At 32.6% G+C, this 22,568-nt stretch overlaps 1 protein-coding gene across 1 annotated transcript; it reads left to right on the top strand.

Annotated features, from left to right (window-relative positions):
- Positions 1–966: 966 nt before the first annotated feature.
- Positions 967–22,318, top strand: TM9SF2 (transmembrane 9 superfamily protein member 2). Its single transcript, XM_088234135.1, has 8 exons — positions 967–1,232; positions 10,779–11,171; positions 14,309–14,461; positions 15,045–15,383; positions 15,889–16,187; positions 18,682–18,841; positions 20,096–20,257; positions 20,962–22,318. The coding sequence occupies exons 1-8, from the start codon at positions 1,083–1,085 to the stop codon at positions 21,301–21,303; spliced, it is 1,998 nt and encodes a 665-aa protein (XP_088090261.1). The 5' UTR covers positions 967–1,082; the 3' UTR covers positions 21,304–22,318.
- The last annotated feature ends 250 nt before the right edge of the window (positions 22,319–22,568 follow it).

Here is a 22,568-nt window from a genome sequence, read left to right as displayed (position 1 = left end):
TAATTCGCGTTATACGAAGTGTCTTCTCTTTTTCATTATAGCTCAGTGTGTAGAACAGATTTTTTCAGAAAAAAATGGACACAACTATCGTTAACACCTAATATTTTTTTTAAATATGATCGACACATTTTGACGCCTTCCTACCTAGATTTTAAAATGTATTTATACACGACACCTCGCCGTCCATACAGTTGAACTGTAGATAGGAGTGATTCTGCAGCTGCTATTTGACCGGCTATCTCGGGTGAGGTAGCTTTCTTCAGGTGGGGTCTGCGGCGATATTCTTCAAAGGGGCAGGCGGCGACATCGAAGGCGGAGAGGGCGTAGATTAAATAAAACACGCAGAGTCTTGATTAATACACACTTTTATTTACAAAAAACACAGGGGTTTTATTAACAAATTTGTACTGTGTTGCGGTTGGGCACGGTACAACCGAAGAGCATGTATGACAAGATGTATGAATGTAGATGAAGCTAGAAATGTATTTTAAGATAGGCGAGTGTGGCGTGTTATCATTTCTGACTACCCCTCAAAAGAAATGACATGATGGTAGAGTAGTAGGTGAAAAAATTATACCTAATTACCATATAATATGTAAGCCTATATCTAAGCTCATTTACGTTAAATAGTTAATTTATTGTATTTCATATTTTTATAATTAAAAATATATATGTATGCTTATTTGCAGTTTATAATAATTTAATTTTGAGGTCCTTTTTAACGAGTTGTTAATAACTCACTATTAGAAAATAGGAATCATAGCGTAGAGTGGGGTTCAAACCTTGGACCTCTGATCTCCGAGTCCACAATAAATTGTTATAAAGTAAATTTATTATAAATTAAATTTGTAAATCAAATAAAAAGCATAACAATCTACCTCGTTTTACTGTTAAGTAAGTACCTTATCTCGTTTGTACGCTAGTACTACGAATAATACGCATATTTTTGTTAATGCACTAAAAAATCTCAACTCAAGTGATGTGTTAGCTGACGTTTATGGTTGTCACTGTTTTTTCTGAAATTATTTTCGAAGGAAAATAGTGAAATGAATCAGAATTAAGGACCGTAGATAGTAATACAAATGTGCACAAATATAAGTAGAATGACATTAATACTAGGATTGTGGGGTTTCGCCCTTTTATGTGCAGTTCAGCCTGTTAATAGTTTCTATTTGCCGGGCCTTGCGCCCGTAAATTATTGCAAAAAAGGAGAGGGTCCTTCATCATGTCAGGTATTATGATACATTTTAATATAAAATGTTATTTATGCCACCATTCTGTTAATATAAACTACTTGTGCTGTTCGTATAATTTATTCCTGCGGCATTTTTATTGTTTATGTTTCAAGACAAATCATGTATCGATATTATAGGCAAATAAATCTTTATTTATAGAAATATACTTTGGTATTTGTTACTAATAGTATAAATATTTCATATATGTCACTAATATGCCCTAAACGTTATATTTTATTGATTGAGAGAAGGTTCTAGCAAGTTACCCAAGACATGTTATTTTGTTGTCAGTCAAATCCAAAAGATATCTTGACTATGGATGAATAATTTGTTTGAACCATTAGAAATAGAAAAATACCAAGGTTATAAATATTTTACATTATCAAATAAATACATACGATGTATAATTGCAATAAAAATAACATTTGTTTTAGTCCTAATTACCAATCTACAATTTATTTCAACTTTATGTATTATAACAAGATGCAGTTTAAACATTAAATAACTATCTTAAATTATTATTATTAAAACATAACTTCTGCTGCTTCAATGAATCTATCCCTAAATACAATCGATAACGAACAAATACTTACGTTTATTGTTATCTTTTAAAAAAAACACTCTTTTATTTCACAAAATTGAAAAACATTTAAGGTTCAAATCGTGGTACGTTGAATGCGGTTTTTAGCATTGTTATAACGCCAACCTGTTTTTTGATGACTGGTATTAATTCCCTAAAGTTCTCAATAACAAGGAAAATAAGGCAAATACCACTAGAATATTTTGAAGTGCATATCTCAGAACTGGCACTCAACGGGTACTGAAATTGACAGCTGAGATCTCCACTCACATTCAAGAGGTTAAAAATGTACAATGACGTCTGAGACGTTTGTCCGGCCGGACTGAAGAATTCATTACTAGAATCCTAGACAAGTGTTTTCGATTTGAAGGCTACTCTTGGGTAAAAATCCAGAGATAGGAAATTGAGTAGAAAGTAACCCGTATCATGGTTATCAATTAGTGCATTTGACTTCCGTGCCTGAGGATCCAGGTTTGCTCCCTGACAAGGTCAACATGAAATATTAACTTAATAGGTGACTTTTCTGTGCAAATTTCATAATGATTGGATTAGTGCCTGATTCGTTAGTCTGGTCATCTTGCCTTCAAAAAGTGCCCTATGCACTGTTCAGGGTGGATAAAAGGGTGATGATGAAAATAATTTGTTCCTCAAAAATATTTGTGGCTTTTTAAAAAAATTGCATCCTCGCACAATTAATTTTCCTGGGTTATTCTGCCGTGTGTTGTTCGCACTCTTTTCTGACGTGTCAGAACGCATTACACAGTCATCCGGGTTGATGTTGGTGTAGTTCGTTACGGCAGAATAACCCGGAAAAACTCATAGTGCATCTGAATCGCCGTGAAAATCTAAATTTTATCCTTATTAGTTTTGAGATTCATCCTTGTTGTATTATATTTGTTCTATAAGTAACCAGCTTTTACCAGCGGCTTCGCTCACCCGGTATTAGGGAAAAATGAATAGAAGTTTTCGGATAGAAATATTTTTTTTTTTGGGATAAAAAGTAGTCTGTATCAATTGTCAGTCCTCTGACTAACGCTTTGCGAAAAAATGTCTATCCTTATTTTAAAACATCACGTTTATCGGTTGCTCCGTTGCAATGTAAAGGAAACAAATAAACCAACACACTTCGCATTTATAATATTAATATAGATGTAATACTGAATCTGGCTGTGGTCCAGTGGCGAGTGTTGCGGCCTCATGGATCATATAGGTCCGAGGTTCAAACCCCACTACTCCAACTTGATTTCTATTTTCTGATAGTGAATATACAACTTGTTGAAAATGGGCCCAAAAATTTTAATATTGGGGTAAATCCCATGAATACAATTTTAAAATTTTTTTTTTTATTTTAAATTCTCTAAATACGGTCTGATTATGTAAAAAATTACAGTTGAAATTTAACCGGTACCTGCTAAGATTGCAACATAAAGCCCTCGTTACATGGAGTTGTATTTATTAACACATTACGACATTACATATCAACCTGTTTTTAGAATTAACAAATTGTTGTATAATAAAAGTTATGCTTTGTTATTTAAATAATACGAAATATATTATTCTTTCACCTTGGTTTCAGTACTGCAAACAAAGAACTACGCAATCAATATTTTGTATTGTAGAAATATTTTGAATATGCAAATTATTAATTACCCACCAGATGGTATTCTACTATGTTCATTAGATTTTTGTCAACTTTTTAATACTCGTAACAAAACCTGACAACTGCATTATGGTACAAATCCAAGTCCGACCCTACCATGGGGCGAACGGAGCGGCCGCTCCAGGCGCCAGGTTCCAAGTACTAGGCGGCGCCTCAGTGGTAAAGAAAAATAGGAAAAAAAATTTTTTTTTCGCTTTTTGATATTTTGATTCCAATTATTGGGGGTATTTGATCCAGTCATCATGACAGAGTATTTGCGACAGATAATGCACAAGGAAACCAATCACTACCATTTCAGTAAAAATATACAAAATTAAGTAAAACATTTATCAGGAAACGAAGTCAGAGGGCATCATCATACCCTTTCCGCACCTAATGGTGCATAGGGCACTGCATTGGTACATCAATCGCAGCATATCTTGATCATTTTTGTTACATGAAGGTAAGATGAGTCTTACGCTTCAGGTACCAGTCCAGGGACTATCAAATATTCTAGTGTAAAAACACCCTTTAAAATAAATATTGCATATCAACCATGTCGGTAATCGAACCCGAGACCTTTTGCATGCTAGGAAAACGCGCTGACACCATGAGGCCGATGTCAGAAGGCAGATTTTCAATCAGAGAAAAATTTAAAAATTTAATATTTCTTTATTATTTTAGGATAAATGTTACACTGAACAAATAAGCCTCACGATTAGGTTTTTTGATGTTGATGAATTTTGTGTGTGTGAATGCTTTTATCTTATACACCAGCGGAGACGAGCTACCAGGCATATTTTTTCACTTGCAGTGCGTAGATCCATTTAATTTAAGTGAAAACATGCCTTAAATTATACTGCATTCAATATTAAGAGATACCCCATGAATTGGTTTAAAAAATGTATTTATAATTTAATTTAGTCACATATTTTTAATTTCATGCCATTAATTAACAGTCCAAGATGCTTTTGTTTGAAAAAATAATAAATGAGTTGGGGCAGAGTATTAATCAGTTTTAGGAAGATTTTATGCTTTATTATGATATATTTATAAATGATGTATTAGATTATTTTATCATTATTATTACCACCATTAGTGTAGTAATTTAAAAACTACGAAAATGTGTTTTTTTATCTTCTGATTAAGTTGATAAAATTGTACAATGTTGACTAATTTACTTTTACTTCATTTAGAAGATACCTTATTTGATGATTATATTAGTGATGTAATAACTTACATTTATATATAGACATCAGACTGTCTGAAGATGCCCATTAGAGGGTGAAAGCGCTAATTGGTCAAAATAAATAAGTGGAAGTGTACCAAGTATTTTTTAAATTAATAACTTATATGTAAATATAAGTTATTACATCATTACAATGGAATTCCATCAAGAATTGTCAATAAATAATTTTAATAAAAAATGGATTATATTAGTATTACTTTTATTTTTAAATGCCTAAGGCACTGCTCCGGTACATTGATGTTTAATTGAGTGAGAATATTATGTTTGTTAATAAGTCAACTCAACCTTTTACACAAAATTTTCTCAATATTATAATGGGTAAGTAATGGACGAAGGTAACTTAAAAATTCCTCCAGTGCAGAAAGTTCCAGTAAATACCGTATTTTTCGGACCATAAGACACGTTTTTTTTACTCTGAAAATTCAACCAAAAATTGGGGTGGATCTTATGGTCCGATGCGTCTTATCATCCAAAACATTTTTTTTTCTAAAAATCATAGATAAATTTTGGAATATGTCTTATGGTCCGATGCGTCTTACTGTCCACAAAATATGGTACATACATATATCGCGGGGTAATTGACGAGGTAACTTGAAAATCAGCATTTGTAAATTAACCAATAAAAACTAAATTTTTTTATCCTTCTCCATGAATCCCACAAATAGATAAGTCATGCTTTCAAATCATTGTAACATGATTGTAATGAATCACTACTTACCTATTTGTAGCACTCGTAGAAGAAGATATAAATAGTATGTGTTTCAAGTGGGTAACTCAAAAATGCTGATTTTGAAACTACCTACTTGTATATTGACAATCATCATTAAATCTCCCTTTGTCTATTTGTATTTATAAAATACATTGTTAATTAGCAATTTTTTCTGTTTAATGAAAATTTTACAGATGTTAAAAATCATTAGGAAATACAAATGCATTGATCACACATCGAAGGCCAACCGATAATGGTTCTGCCATTTGTGTAATTATTAATTATTTTTTGAAATCATCAAATTCAATAAAACGAACATCAACTGTCATTAGCATCTATTAAAGTTCTGTTCAAAGATAATAACTATTGTTATTTAGATTTGAGAATGTTTTCTATGGTATCTAGAATCTTTTTGGCTTTATTAAAATTTCGTTGTATTCTGAGTTATGCTACCTTATTGTTGAAAATAGAACAGACACATATTAACATACTTATTTGTTATGCGTGTGCTAACTTAATTAAGGCAGGCCTCCCTTTTTTATGGGTCTCTCGATTTTGAATTGAAGATCTCTATGTTGTAAAGGTGAATTAAAGTCCAAAATCGAGAGAATTGTCTCTCGAACTGATGGCATTGATGAATTCAATATGAAATCATTCATAATATGTTGCCAAGTATGCTTGTTAACATTATTTTATTTAATATAATAAACAAACTTTAACAATTATTTCAGAAATTATAAAGGAATCGCAAACGATCGGGAATTTACAAAATTCAATCTAAAAATATAAAAAAATATTACTTGCAATCAATTCACTTAACAATTAACAGTTTTGCCCTTAAAACCTTCTTCTTATTCCTCTCGGTCTAGGTCGTATGAACTGTTTGTGACCGTGGGCTGTCCTGGAATGATGATATCTAGCTGTCCTTCCATTGGTGGCCTTCCTGGTAGTCTTCTGCTGCAGGGGTTTTCAGACTTCATGATTTTCGCAAGTCTCATATCTTTCATACGGTTCACAAAAAAAAAAAAAGTCTCTCCAAAAGCGCCTTCTGCTTTTTCGCCCCCTCACTATGTCTTCAACACCATAGACATACCTTATTGTTTCATTTCTCATCCAATCTCTAAGAGTTCTGCCTGCAATGGACGGGAGGGTTCTCATTTCTGCTTCTCTGAGAAGGCTATTAGTCCTGTTGGTGTCGGCTCTCACTTCCATCCCGTAGGTCATGATGGATCGGACGCATGTCTTGTATATCCTGACGTTACTTTCAGTTAGCATGTGTTTGTTTCACCATATAGTGTCTCGCAAGCAGCCAGCTATAGCTGTGACTTTATTAATCTGTGCTCATACTTCAGTATACAGGTCACTGTTGCTGGAGATCTTTACACCGTGGTATGTGAACCGCATGACTTGCTCAATAGGTACATTCCCAGAAAATCAATCTATTGATCTTTTTATTTACATTGGGAAATAAGCTAGATTATAATTTTCATTTGAAAATTATTTTTTCATTCTTATATTCTCTGGAAGAATAAATCACAATCATATTTAGAATAAGTCGTCATGATCATAAAACAATGACGCATGTGATTTTCTTCAACTTTACAAGAGAGCGCTATTTTTACACTTTACGTCACAACTCGAAAGTACAAAAGTATATCCTTTGATACTTGAGTTAGTTATATATATTTAATGTTTTTTGAAATATAAAGCCTGGAATATAAAGCCTTTATAAAACCTTTTAAAGATCAAATATAAAAGAAAGCCAATGTTGCATTTTTCACACATCCATTGTGGTTCCACGATCGCGACAAAGTATGTAGCATAATGTTAACTGGGTTTTTTTTTTAAATGATTGTTTCTAATTGGATGGTGTCAGGCAAAAATGTGTCAAGCCTCAAAAAAAAGAGTATATCATAATCGTGATTCAAAAGATATATTCTTACTTTGAAAAAATAGTTTGATGAGTTTAAACTTACAAATTCTGTGTAATACCTCGATGTGTAAACCAAAAACCATCCAACTGGACTAAAAACAATGTAACACTGCTTTAAGATGCTTAATGTATTGTTGCGAATTAAGATCAAAATGTGGCTAACATGATAACAATATTGCAAAAAAAAACAAAATTGCCGACAAGTTTTGTTTATTACAAACGGCCACTAACTTTTTGTAATTTGAGGATTCACATTAGAAGTAAACCCCAAGTTATATTTAACGCCTGGTTTAGAACATGAAGCTTTGATTTCAATTTTATTTATTTTTTACTCAAAATTTTTCACCACAATAAAATCAATGCTAATGCTAATTTTACATTTAAAAGAAAATAAAAATTATAGATTTATATTTTATTTTTTGGAAGAAATATTGTGTTAAACATTTTTTCGTTATTGCTATTACAAGGGTATAGTTTTTGAAGTGTTCTGTAAAAAAATGTGTTCTACCACTTTTGTTAATTTTTTTAATATTATTTTTTTTTATTTTTTAAAATTACTTTGTTCTTTTAACTACTTTTTATACACAGGGTTTCAGGGCCAGACCGCGGAACTTTAGAGGAACATTCCTCATGGTAAACTTTAAAAAAACATGACAACATTTTGAATATCATAAACTTTTCTGCTCACACAAATTTAAAATACACATTTGGTCATGATATTCAGGGAATCTACATGTGTCTAAGTTTCGCTCAACAAAGTTCGGCAGTAGGTCTTTGGAAAATATTGGCCATTCCGAATATAATAAACTGCCCGATGAGATAAAACACGAAAAATCTAATAAAAAATCCAGAAGTGTCGCAATTAAAAAATATTACTTAAATCATTTTGATAGTGATAGTTATTAATGTAATTTATATAGATGGTGTAAAGTACTGTGTTTTATGTTTCTTATACAATAATGTTTTCTTACTATTTTTAATGTATTAACTATGTATGATATTATGTATTGTCACCATTTTTTTTTATGTACGGTTCCAAACGAGTTTCTTTAATACCTCCAGGGAGTATTATTTGTACTTTTTGTATTATATATTTTATTAATAATATAAAACAATAAATTATAATAATAATTAAATAATAATTTTTTCCAAAAACTAATTTTTTTAATGTTTTTTTTTGTAATTTGAAAATAGAGTAAATTTTTCATTTATCCGACTAGAATCCCTTCCGCAAACCCCTTCATCCCCCCTACAAAGAAAAATTGAGATTAAAATCGTATTTGACCAACCAAGCGATACGCACCGGACGTGGACAAGGGAGGTGGCCGGGTAGGAGAGGGGTCCTCTGAAGTTTCGCGGTCTGGCCCCGGAACACGGAGTATATTAACTTAGCTAAATAATTAATCATGTTTTTAATAAATGAAATGGATTTAAAATAATCAATTGTATTTTCAAAATCAATATGGATATTGTGGAAAAATGTTTTCATACATAAAGTTAAGAAAGATTTATTTTTTAAATACGTCAATAGAAGAACGCGACATGTTTGGCCTTGATAGTTGTGACGTCAAGATTCGTGACAATGTTCTAAACAAATATTTTTGGTCAGGAACAAATAAACATGAATCGTTACGTATTAGGGGCGTGGCCAATGGAATGTCTGTTTTTGCGGGAATTTCAAAATTACAAATTTAAAAATATTTTTTACGCTACTATTAAGTAGGTAACAAAAAAAAAATTTTTTTGTGCAGTAAAAATAATTTATTTGAATTATTTTTCATAGACCTTTATTATTTTGAAAATGTAAAAAAAAAACGCGATATTTCTCTGTTATCTCTGTTTGAGGTTGGTGTGGCTCAACGCATTTTTGCATAACACCATCCAATTAAGTATTTATTTTTATCTATGAATAGTAGCAAATTATAATGTACATCTGTTCAGTGGGTTACTTATTATTCAAAATATATAAGTGGTGAGTCAGGAAATAAAAATTATCATAATTCAGGCTACGCTAATTTGTGCTTCTTGTGATAAGGAATGCAATAGACTCCCTGTTAACACTGTCTTTTTTATTCCGTTTGTTGATAAAATACTCATTCAAATGTTTATTACTCCGCACATTGTGTATATTGTGAATAGTTAAAAAGAATACTTGGATATTTTTTATTTGCCCTGGCCTAGATTAAAATAATGATAAGCAAACACTTTTTCTTGTAATCATATGTCTTTACGGAGATATAATTATTTACTTTTTCATGCTTATTTCACATTTATTCCTTTACATTAAGAAGAAAAAAAAACATAGGACGGGTGCTATAGTAATTAGACATGCTACAGTAATTGGACATTCTAAATCTAATAGTTAAATCAATATAATGCGTTAATTTTAAGAAAAACCACAAAAAAGTGTTTATTTTATGGTATAGGTAAATTCTTCCATTTACTTATCTTTGACCATTAGATCGAGAGTGTCTGAGAATGTTTACGTTACTGTCCACAATATTCAAAAAGAGAAATATACGAAGATAAATTAAGTACATGTTATGTATATTTATAAAATATACATATTTATCAAATTTAAACATCGTTTAATACTAACAAAAGAACCTTTTTTATAATAAAAACATAGAAATACAAACAAATTTATTTATTAAAGAATTAAGGACAGCAAAACTAAACACATTATAAAGAGAGAAAAATATATTTAGTTTTCGAACGTTTTCCTTACATAAATATTTTACCGCTTTCCATTTTTTTTTATTTCTTTGGGTAGATAGTTTCAAACCCTTGTATAATGAGCGCTTTATGTTTTGTTTTAATTTTCCTTTATATTTAAATATCATACTCTTCATCATACTTTATGGTAATTGGTGGTGGTACTTAACTGTTATGCGCTGATGTGCTTAATCAATTGATAAGACACAAAAATGCTGTGATATATTAATTTATTATTGAAAAGTATTACAAACAAGCGATACTACTATTTTTGAAGCTACCACATTTATTTAAACTAAGTATAATGTTATACCGACGTAGTAACAATGTCAGATTATATTTCTAATTGCCTCCGAGGACCCGCATATAGAATTATGTAATATAGTCCTGTGGAAGGGATAGGTTAAAAATATTTGATTTTGTTCTTATGCATCTTTTGCGATGCATGCGATATTTTGAGTGACTGCCATTAGTGGCTTTTTTGGAAAAGCAGCTGCTGATAATAAAATTTAAAATATGCATTTTTTTACTAATTTTTTTATCATAGATAAGATCGCCCCATTGGGAGAAGTGTTATTTTACCAGATGGCCAAGTGCCATATGCATCTTGTGCTAGATACATTACATTTCCACCAATCCTCATTTTTATATTTGATTAATGATATAAAGAAATATATACAATTAACCTTTTTTAAAATCTCTAATACTTTTTTTTCAGTCCGAAGTGAAAATGTACGTAAATCGACTAAATACAGAGGAATCTGTGATTCCTTACGAATACCACCATTTTGACTTTTGTTCCGTGGACGAGTCCAACTCTCCGGTGGAGAACTTGGGCCAGGTTGTATTCGGGGAGCGCATCAGGCCTAGTCCGTATAAGATCGAGTTCTTGGAGAATGTCAAGTGCAAACTCGTGTGTACCAAGACCTACAAAGGTATCAACATCGAGGACAACAAGAAGCTCGCGCTGCTGAAGAAGGGCATGAGTCTCAACTACCAACACCACTGGATTGTGGACAATATGCCGGTCACTTGGTGCTATTTACTGGAAGATGGCCGCCAGTACTGCAGCACTGGTTTCCCCATGGGATGTCACGTCAGGAACTCACAGGTAATTGTATTGTATTTTTTGTACCACGACAGGCCCAGTTACAGTTAGGGTACAATACACCCAAGCTTGATGGAAATCAGATTTTAACCTCATTTTAGCCATTACACCACGGATGCCGCCATGTTTACTGTGTTTATATTATCCTTACATTATTCCATTTCTAGGTCGTACTGCTATCAACAGTGTAATACAAAAGCACATTTAAATATACCGCCGAAATAATTTTATTATTATTATTAACAATATTTTGAGTTTGTCCAAATTTTTGTAGACAAGGACTGAATTCAACTCCCGGGGAGCTGTTAATATTAACATATTACAACAGAAATTAAGAACATTTTAGAGAATGCACTTAAACCAGCCAATGACAGGTCAAAAGCCCTGTAGATGCCTAGACTTCTTTATTACCTTCTCTAAAATGTTCTTTATCACTGTTGTAATATTTTAACAAGAAGTATAGAAATTGAAAAAATAATATTTTCAGGTGTTGCTTAGTATGTAGGTGAAATAATTCAATTAGATGAATCTCACCCACATAAATAAAGGTTTCAGCTCTTTAACTTCACAAACATCAACAGATGAAAGAATTGAAGGAATATAGATGTTCAAATATGGGCAGAATGGTGAATGGTACACAGTGTGTAAAGTGGCCACTTAAACCAGCCATTGACAGGTCATAAGCCCTGTAGATGCCTAGACTTCTATATTACCTTCTCTTAAATGTTTTCATCTCTCTTGTAATATGTTTATTATTATTATTATTATATTAATTTTAAGCGAGCAGCTTAAAGCTGATATGCCTAAATCTATTTAAACAAAAGTTAGTTGTTGGCATACTTTAACTTTTCTGAATCAAATCTAGTCCATTTTTGAACCTATTGAGTCTACACATTGAGATAAGCTCTTGTGGCAGCTTATTCCAACCATCAACAACCCTATTGCTCAGGAAATACTTCCTTGAATTTAGATTGAATCTCGTTTTCTCCAGCCTGAGACTGTGGCCTCGAAGACGAGCATCTTTTTTAAGCTTGAACATGGGATCCAAATTTGGGCAGCTATAGTGACTGTTGAGTATCTTGTATGTCTCTATCAGGTCACCCCTTTTTCCCCGTTCCTGCAGCGTTGTGAGACAGAGAGATTCCAGTCTCTCCACATATGGAAGCCGTTTTAGGGTCGGCGACAACTTTGTAGCTTGAGTATGCATTTTAATTATTTCTGTTTCCTTAAGAAAATTGACCAATATCTGTGTATAGAAACTCTGTTGTCTCCAACATAGGTATGTCATAATGAGGAAGTTCAGTGGTTTTAAAAAAAATTATGCATCGTATTATCAGTGCTAAGATTTTTTAAAGTTTTTTATTTCTGAAACTTGTGACATTTCAAGTTCTCTTCCGCTTCTTCTTGATTAGTGTTACCGATCGGTCCGTTGACGGTAAGTACACCGGAAATCTTCCACAACTCGCTTATCATTGGTTGATTCATATGAACTAGTGACGTCATTCAAATTAGTTTTTATTTTAATATTTTTTTCGTACATTTTCATGAAACTTTGTGGCATAATTTAATGCTCTAATTTTTATCGCGCATAAGTAAACAATTTTTGTATCCAATTTCGCATAGGGCTGAAGTTCCTCATTTCAGAAATCATTTGCTGCCAGCTCATTGCATAATTATTTACAACAGTTAATCAAACAACACCATATAAAAAATATTCTGCAGTTTTATCAGATTCCGTTACTATTAAATTCAATAAAATATGTTATTATTATCGCATTTTAAATAATCACCAAAACTACTTTGACCCACTTAATATTGAGTGGACTTAACCTTGTCTATTTCGAGTTTCTATGATTACAAAACTCCAAAGCCACTTAATCATCAAACTGAATTCCTCTATAGTCTTATTTACTTTTAAAGCATTAACTTTGTAGTCAAACATTTTAATTAATGTTTGTAAATATTAGTATTTAACCGCTCATAGAATTTTTATGTCTACCTGTTTCGAGATGTACCCGTCTCTTCGTTAGGACACTCACTACACCTACATGGAAATACTAAAATACTGTGTATTTAATACATCAATATACTGTATTTTAGTATTTGCATGTTGGTGCAGTGAGTGTCCTGACGAAGAAATGGGTACGTCTCGAAACCGTCGATAAGTGGTTAAATACTAATATTTACTAACATTAATTCTCTACAATCATCCATTCAATAACATATATTGATGAAAGCTGAAAATTCAGTAATAAATAATACAAATTATTTTAATTTTAGTATACATATTATTTTTGAATTAAAACTCTAGATAGAGTGTTCATTTAACCCTTCCGAGCCTAAGGGGGGTATTTGTTTAATAACTTTTTTTGTCATCGTCATAATTATTTCATTTTTTGCATAAATCCCACCCCATAATGTTAAGAATGTATCAAAATCGTGAAAATATTTTTCTGCCCAATTCTTTGACAAATAATGCACATTTGTCTTTGCTTTCCCCCCGCGCAAACAGCAAACATTACAATTCATCACTCTACAGTTTAATATTCTATTGTATGTTGGTTAATTTGCATGTGTGCTTTTTGCTATTTGTTCGCTTTTAAAAAAAAAACTGGTTTTTGTGCATTCCTCTCCCAACTCCTCTGCTGTACCGGCCCGCTAACGGGTGGCAGGACATCAGATCAGTGCTGTTCAACGTGTCGCAGAAAGAGCAGCGCAATGTCATACAGCATCCTCTGGCTACAGTATTTTATGAAAAAATGCATGAATTTTGCAGAAAACTTTAACTCTTATGAAACAGTTTTATAAACACACGAACTCGCAGATTTTTTTTACGTTCAGGCTTTGAAAGGTTATTTTGTTCACTTCTGATCCCTATTTTCTTTTAATTTTTTTACTTCATTTGGCAATAATTTAAGTATTAATGGTCATTAAATTCTCCTTTCAATGTTTTTCAAAATCTCAAAGCATTTTTTGTTCTCATGAATATAATATGCATTTTATCTATCTTTATTTTTCCTTTATTATTTTAATAATATTAACAATGTTCTTTTAGCTCGAGCTTCAAATAACAATGAATTTGTTTCATGTCATAACTGATTTTGTATTCTCTCGCATTTATTGTGAATGTTTTTTTCCAGTCCGATTCTTGTGGCATTAGCCCCAATTACAATAAACAAGGCTTCTATTACCCCTTCAACCACGTGGACCTCACTATCACATATCACAGCGGCGGTCAGGGAGAAATGGGAAGCAGATTTGGTGATAATGGAGGCAGAATCATTTCTGCAAAGGTGAGATACAACATACATACAATACATCTTGATTTTATTCTAATTGACCCAAACGTAAACATTTCACTGATTTAAAATTGACTCTAAGATCACTTATTTTATTGATTTTGAAATAATGCAGTGCATTGGAATCACTTTCAGAACTTATCTAAACCTTTTTTTATTATTACATCTTCTTTATTTTTTATTTCCTGATAATGATCTGTAAATTGATCTGGACTAGAGTTTGGATAAACGGAGTTCTACTGTATACAAATGTAAAACGGCCTCCGTGGTGTAGTGGTCAAGACACTTGACTCGCGCACGGAAGGTTCCGGGTTCGATTCCCGGTGAGAACACAAAAAATTAAAATGTGATATTTCTCAAGCCTGGTTGTTCTGTAATGTAATTCTCCACTGTAATTGGGCCTCCTGGCCTGTTGTGCAAAAAAAAAAAAATGACATGAAAAATTAAATGAAAAAAATAAATCATTTTACTTTGTATGATTGCGTAAATTGTACATTGTATGTACATGAAAAATATTTTTAGACTTTATATATTAAATAAAATGCAACTGGCCGGCAAATAATGAAATATTTTGTAGGTTATACCTTCGAGTATCAAGCACACCAACCCTGCCAATCTGGACTGTGTCAATCAGGAGCCGCTGGACATCCCCAGCGTCAGTCTCCTGACGTCGCAGACCCTCAACATCACCTACACCTACTCCCTGCGGTTCGTGGCCAACAACACCATCAAATGGTCCTCACGCTGGGACTACATCCTGGACTCTATGCCTCACACCAACATCCAGTGGTTCTCCATCCTCAACTCCCTGGTCATTGTTCTCTTCCTCAGTGGGATGGTGGCTATGATCCTTCTCAGAACGCTCCACAAGGACATTGCGAGATACAATCAGATGGAATGCGGAGAAGATGCGCAGGTATTGAATTATTTTGATGTAACAATAATAACTTCATGGTTTAGTTCCACTTATTTCTTGACTTATCATCTTCATTTATTCATTTAGAATATAAAGAAGCCTTAATAAAAATGTATTATTAAGTCTTCTTTATATTCCAGGGCTCGTATGCAATGGAAAGTTAACATTTATCTTCAATTTTATCCACAAAGTAAAATGAAGTTTTCTGTATGAAAAATATTTATTTAACACTTTGAATACAACAGTTGGAATACTAAATTTGAATACAAAAGTTTGAGTATTTTGTCAGTTTGTTCACTACACCTACAACAGGCTCGTATTATGCTTATACTAAATATATTTTACAATTAAAAACAGTCTCGTGACGTTCATGAAGTGTCACTTGCAGATATAAAGGTTAGGTCTTAAACAATTTTTCTGTTTAAGGAAACAGTAGCAAACAAGTTAAATATTAAGTTGTCCTCGATTTATGTCTTTTGTAAATGAAATGAAAATTGTTTCGCAGGAGGAGTTTGGATGGAAGTTAGTACACGGGGACGTGTTCCGCCCTCCCCGCAAGGGAATGTTGCTGTCCGTGATGCTCGGATCCGGAGTCCAGGTGTTCGGCATGACGGTGGTGACACTGGCCTTCGCCTGCCTCGGTTTCCTGTCTCCCGCCAACCGCGGCGCGCTCATGACCTGCTCCATGGTGGTGTGGGTGCTGCTGGGGACTCCCGCCGGATTTGTCTCGGCCAGGATTTACAAGAGCTTTGGAGGAGAAAAGTGGAAATCCAATATCCTTTTGACTTCCATGTTGTGCCCAGCGTATGTATCCCTTTATTTTATCAAACATGTTTTGTTATCTATTTAAGTATTTCCTCTTACCAAAAAGCTACCGTACATGGCGATCCAGATTCAATTCTTGGTTAGGTAAATTTATCAACTCTTAAAAGACTGTGCTAAAAATCCCCCTGGAAACAGTGCTGTAAAGTCGTGTTACATTAAGAAAGGGACTACATATTTAAATATAGGTATAGTCAAATTTGGTTATTACGAGGAAGATGGGACTGACTGAATTTGCTCGTTATAAGCATTACTCGTTTTACCGGAGGGAGGTTTTAAAATCCAATAAATATTGTCACTAAGTAAACACATATACACGTAGTTCATACAGATAATTTAAAAATAAAACTTTTAAATTAAAAAAAAAAAGAATTAGGTTATGGGCCTGAGGTTTGTGTTGTGGACTCACGGATGAGAGGTCCGTGTTTTGAACCCCACTTTACCCCAACTTGAGTTCCATTTTCTAATAATGAATTATTTACAACTCGTTAAAAATGGCTACCAAAATTTAGTAATTTATAAGAATGCTCATATTTATTTTTTCAAAAATATAAATTTAATAAATGCTTGCAAACATGCCACTTTCAGAATTTCAAATGCAGATAAATAAACGTTCTTGTTTTTTTACAATGTTGACTGTGGATAAGGATAGAGAAAACTTTTAACACACAACATTTTTTGGGCCACATTCTATTAATTTACACACAAATAATTGCCACTTTTTTACGAATTGAGAGACACTTCCTCGTGTTAGTAGACATGTTTAAAATTCAAGGATTGGTGTTTTAACTGATCTGCTCTAGAACTAATCTGACATCACCCACTTGTAATGTCTATTATGCATTGACCATAGAAAAAAAAAAAACTGAAGAACATTGTAAAAAACCCCGAAACAGGGATGTCATTCATAAACTACAAAAGAAGTTGTAAATTGTAATGTGGTACCGAGCCGGTAGTTACTGGGTTCATAAAACTTTTTTTTACTCATAATTTTAACCATGTGAGCTTTTTATACTTTTTCAATGCTATCGGCGAAAACACCAATTAAGTACTTTGACACTTCATAGCGTCATAAATGTAATCCGACCCCTATGCTCCGCAGCAACTCGCTAAGGAAACCTATTCTAAGGAGGACTGACTGTACAGTGCTCAAAATTTAATTTGCAATTTTCATGTGCCACTCAATTTTCAATTTTGTCAATCTTCAATTCCTTCTATGTTTATTTGCTTCAGTTAGATTTTATCTATTTTTTGAAAATATTTTTTGTTATCTGTTAACTTAATTTTATGGAAAATATTTGTCGGAGAAATACTCCTCGCACCTTTGACCAAATGTTATGTTGTGTTGTAAGGAGGAATAATGACAATGATATTATTTTTTACCCTTGTTATATATTCGTGTCCCTGAGCAGGGACATGACAATGTCCATCTCCAAATCTGTTTAGCAAAATAATTTTAGCATATCTCGGGCGCATCAAAGGCTTTTAAAATTTCTATAGATGGTGTTCTTAAGAATAACTTAAGAAGATGGGTTTGATTATACCCATTGTAAATAATCGATTTAGTGAAAAGTATTTTTTATACATCATTTTCCTTAACCAAATTGTAATGAAAGGATAAAATTATAAAATAAGGATAATGTAAAACCCGCAAAAATGCCTAAAACGCGACATTTAAAACTTGGTCTATTTTGACCTAATTGACCACATATTTTTTCGACCCTGCGGACTAAGAGTTAATAATGCCCTTTTTTACTTTTATTATTCGTTGAAGATATACAACTACGGCGGATCTCAACCGTATTAGTCCATATTCTAAATGTGATCAGCAAACTGGATAGTAAAAAATTATTGTATATGTAGGTAGTTATTTATATAATCAATTATTAACATATCATATAGTAGGTAGCTTCAAAATCGGCATTTTTGAGTTACCCACCAATAACACACATTTGTTTCTTCCTCCGAGATTGCTATAAATAAGCAAGTCGTGATTCGGGTTTTGGTCCCGTGGTTAGTGTCTCGGACTCGCAGACCAAAGGTCTGCGGTTCGAATCCCACTCTACCCCAACTTGATTCCATTTTCTAATAGTGAGTTATTTACAACTCGTTGGAAATGGGCCTTTACAATGAAATATTTGGGTAAATCATAAGAACGCAAATATTTCTTTTAAAAAAAAAATATATAAAATTCAAATCATATAATGATGATTTGAATGCATGACTTATCTGTTTGTGTAGTATTCACAGAGAAGGATAAAAAAAATGTGTTTCAAGTGAGCAGCTCACAAATGCTGATTTTGAAGTTCCCTGTTGTAGTAATTACCCTGCGATATTTCTCTTTCTCTTTAAACTATTACTTGAAGCTCAAAAATGAAACTAACTTTATAATATAATGAAATTTCCAGTTTCATTAGTTAGGAAAGAGATATTCTCATTGTATTGTTACTTATGTAGGTCTTTTTGTTTTCCTCAGTGTCGTATTCACCCTATTCTTCATAATGAACCTGGTCCTGTGGGGCAAGGGAAGTTCAGCAGCGGTGCCATTTTCCACTCTGGTCGCCCTGTTGGCGCTGTGGTTTGGTGTATCTGTCCCTCTCACTTTCATCGGATCCTTCTTTGGCTTCAGGAAGAGGGTGAGTTTGGAACATCTAGAAAATTTAAATAATTCACCTTGTTTTAAATTTGTGTTTTGAAACAAAACATTCTGAGATATTTTTATTTTATTTTATTTAGAAACATAAAAAGAATTAAAAACAACAATTTTTTTACATAAAAAGACCAATTAAGTTTTCATAAATTATGCAAAAGATATAAACATTAAATGTGACAAGAAAAATGAAATAAATAACAAGTTCAAGTGAGAAAAGAATAATGGTTAATAGTTGCGTTTTCCATGGAGGTTATCGTTGGTAATAAATTAGAATAAATAAAAATACTGAATGCACACTCCGAGCCATGACCACACATATAAAACATACACAAACATATACATTACATGCTGCACATATACATACCATAAACCACTCAAGATGCACATTCAGCAACTATCCCAAATACCAATACATGGAGAAATTGTATTATGTATTAATTTTTATTTAGTTATTTTCAGCAATAGGATATTTTCACAAGTCGGGAATAATGTTAAAAATATAACGTATATTTAATGTGAATTTTTATGATTTTTTACAATTCTAATGGTATAACTCTCAATGTATTCAAAACACAAAATGCGTCGCGGTTGGTGACACGACATTTGACATTGTGTTGATACGTCATTTATATGGTATCACTTTTTTTAGTATGGCACCACATTATGCCAACTGTCATTTACATCGCGGCAAAACTCTTTAGCACTTTTATGATAACTGTTTAAATTATGTTTATAACTTCAAATAATATTTCTGTTGCCAAATTTTGAAACTTTCTGCATCGTAATTTATTGATGTAAAGACTTTATTCTTCCTAAACATGCGTCAACCGCATGACACAATTTAGTAAAATGTCAAAATTATACACTTAAACAAAATGGTCAATTACACTGAACCTACTTGGAATTTAGTTTGAGACAAAAATTTACACATTTTTTATTTACCTTCATTTTATTCACCATTTTGGGCAAGAGCGGCGGCGCGCGGCTCGGCGTCTTTCGACAGATCGAATGAGTTTTGCAAAATTTTCAACGTGAAACTGGGGTTATGAAAAACGTTCATTGGGATATTTGAATGAGAATATTTGAAAAAAATGGCACCTTAACATTTCGGTGTAAAAAGCGGGAAAACGTAAAATTGAGGAACGTAAAAACGAGGTTTTACCGTAATTCAAATATTAAGTTTCAAAAGCAAAAGCTATGCATAAATAACACACGCCGATTGTTACATTTTTTTCAGTGCCTGGAGCATCCAGTTCGCACCAACCAAATCCCTCGCCAGATCCCCGACCAATCTGTTTACACTCAGGCTGTCCCCGGCATCATCATGGGAGGAGTTTTGCCTTTCGGCTGCATCTTCATTCAGTTATTCTTCATTCTTAACTCCCTGTGGTCCAGCCAGGTACGTACCATTGAATTTAAACAATACATATTTCCAAACAAATGGAAAAAATCTGCATATTTGTATCAATTGTTTTGTTAAATCCAATTTGGAGATCTGAAGTGACGGTTCAGGAAAGTGGCCAATACATGAGTTTCTGTCTAATCACCTATAATTTTAGACTTAGAATCCGCTTTTTTGTTTTCTGAATTCCAAATTCTATTAAAGTAAAACCACCATTTTATGTTTTTAAAAGGAGCCACAAAAAAAGTGAAAAAGTGAGGAAATAAAAAATGTATGGAAAAAATGGATTTACTATCACAGTGAAGTTAATGTACTAGACTATAGTGTAAATATTCTGCCAGAAAAATTGTAAAACTGTCATTATTGGGGATCAATAATATTTTCAATGATTTCATCAAAAACATTTTGAATTTTTTTAATCAATATTATAATGTGTTTTTTTAATTGAATTAAAATTAGAAATCATTTATATAATTTTATGTACTTAAATATGAAAACACAAAAAAAAAATTTTTTATATATATAAAATACATACAACAATGTTTTGAGTTTGTCAAAATTTTCGTAGACATGAAGTGGATTCAACTCAATTCAGGGTCTCGATTACAATGGGAAGTTAACATTTAATTATAACACTTAAACATTTGACTTTTTGTGCGTTAGTTTTTTTTATTTATTTGATCCTCGTATTCATGATTTAGATGTACTACATGTTTGGATTCCTGTTCCTGGTATTTATCATCTTGGTAATCACCTGTTCCGAGACCACCGTCCTACTCTGCTACTTCCACCTGTGCGCCGAGGACTACCACTGGTGGTGGCGCGCCTTCCTGAGCTCCGCCAGCACATCCGGCTACCTCTTCGTGTACTGCTGCCACTACTTCGCCACCAAGTTGTCCATCGAAGACGCCGCCTCCACTTTCCTCTACTTCGGCTACACCATCATTATGGTTTTCCTATTTTTCTTACTCACCGGCACCATCGGATTCTTCGCCTGTTTCTGGTTTGTGCGCAAGATTTACAGCGTCGTCAAAGTGGACTAAGCGCGCTTCACGTCCCAAAGTATGTCTTCATTCCCAACTGTGTCGATGTTAATAAAAGAATAACTTTCACCGTAATGACACACCGATAGGTATTATCGTAAAATTTGTGTTTGGAGTATGGCTGACATCGTCTGATATCATATTGTGTGAGATTCCTTTTGTTATTATTTGTTGTAATTTGCTAAACGCAACAGATACTTTGATTATACAATTTCTGAACTTAATTATCCTAAAATTTTGGCATTTTATGTCTAATTCTCCGCTTCTCTGATATGACAAACACCCCGTCATCACTTATTTTGGGAATCTATTCGGATTGTCCCGGTAAATGATGTAATCCTAACTTCTGTTTGAGCTAAATGTCCATTCATACTGAGCACAAGTGGTAGTGATTGATAAGTTTGGTGTGGTTTTTTTATTTAAGTTAATTATCTCACTGTTGCGATAGCAAATTAAAAAATGCTGAAGATGACACTGATTTCCGAGAAGACAATTTTCTCCGAAACTTATATAGTAAATATGTGTTTTATTCTAGTATTAGAGAAATGGATGACTGGTCAGTTGTGGAGTGTCTCTCGCGACACACCCAGCGATGCTTTATATCGTACTGTAACCCGTGATAGTGCGAAGATAAAACATACAATATATATTTTTAAACTTTAATCTTAGAGAAGCATAGCGGGTGACAAGTCTGCAAGATAAGTTCTTTGGAATAGATTTGCGAAGCATGTTCACTGTAAATATAAATCTTACAAAACTCAAGATAGAACTGCAGTAATACAATTATGCAAATTCATACTTTGAATCATTGTTATAACTGTTCGATTTGCTTTTTGTGTTAACTAAATATATATTTTCAATGTTTTAATATTATCTCTCCAATAATATAATGATTATTCACTTTTGTATTATATTTAAATTATGTATGCGTAGACTTACTTTTTAATTTAAGTCTAAGAATATTTTCAGATGTTTTTCACTTTTCTTATTTGGATGTTTTCTTGTGTGATATCAATATCAATAAAATATTATGACTCGAGTCTAAAACTGGAAAATACAAATGACCGCACAATAGTATGGAAAAGAAAAATAGGTGAAAAATAGAACAATCCAATTAATCAATGCTTTATTAAACGTAGAATGAAACCAAAATAAAATGTTACGTTAATTTAATATTTTTTCAAAAACAACCAATTTAAAAAACAGTATATATTATCAAATTAAGATGTGATGTATATGTGTATATTTATATCATAAATTGATTG

Source organism: Micrasema longulum, unplaced genomic scaffold (genome assembly GCF_059751315.1).
Source record: "Micrasema longulum isolate JH-2025_06_02 unplaced genomic scaffold, ASM5975131v1 h1tg001207l, whole genome shotgun sequence".
NCBI classification, from domain to species: Eukaryota; Metazoa; Arthropoda; class Insecta; order Trichoptera; family Brachycentridae; genus Micrasema; species Micrasema longulum.
Note: the sequence above shows the minus strand (reverse complement) of the source record. Positions and strands in the feature narration are given on the sequence as shown.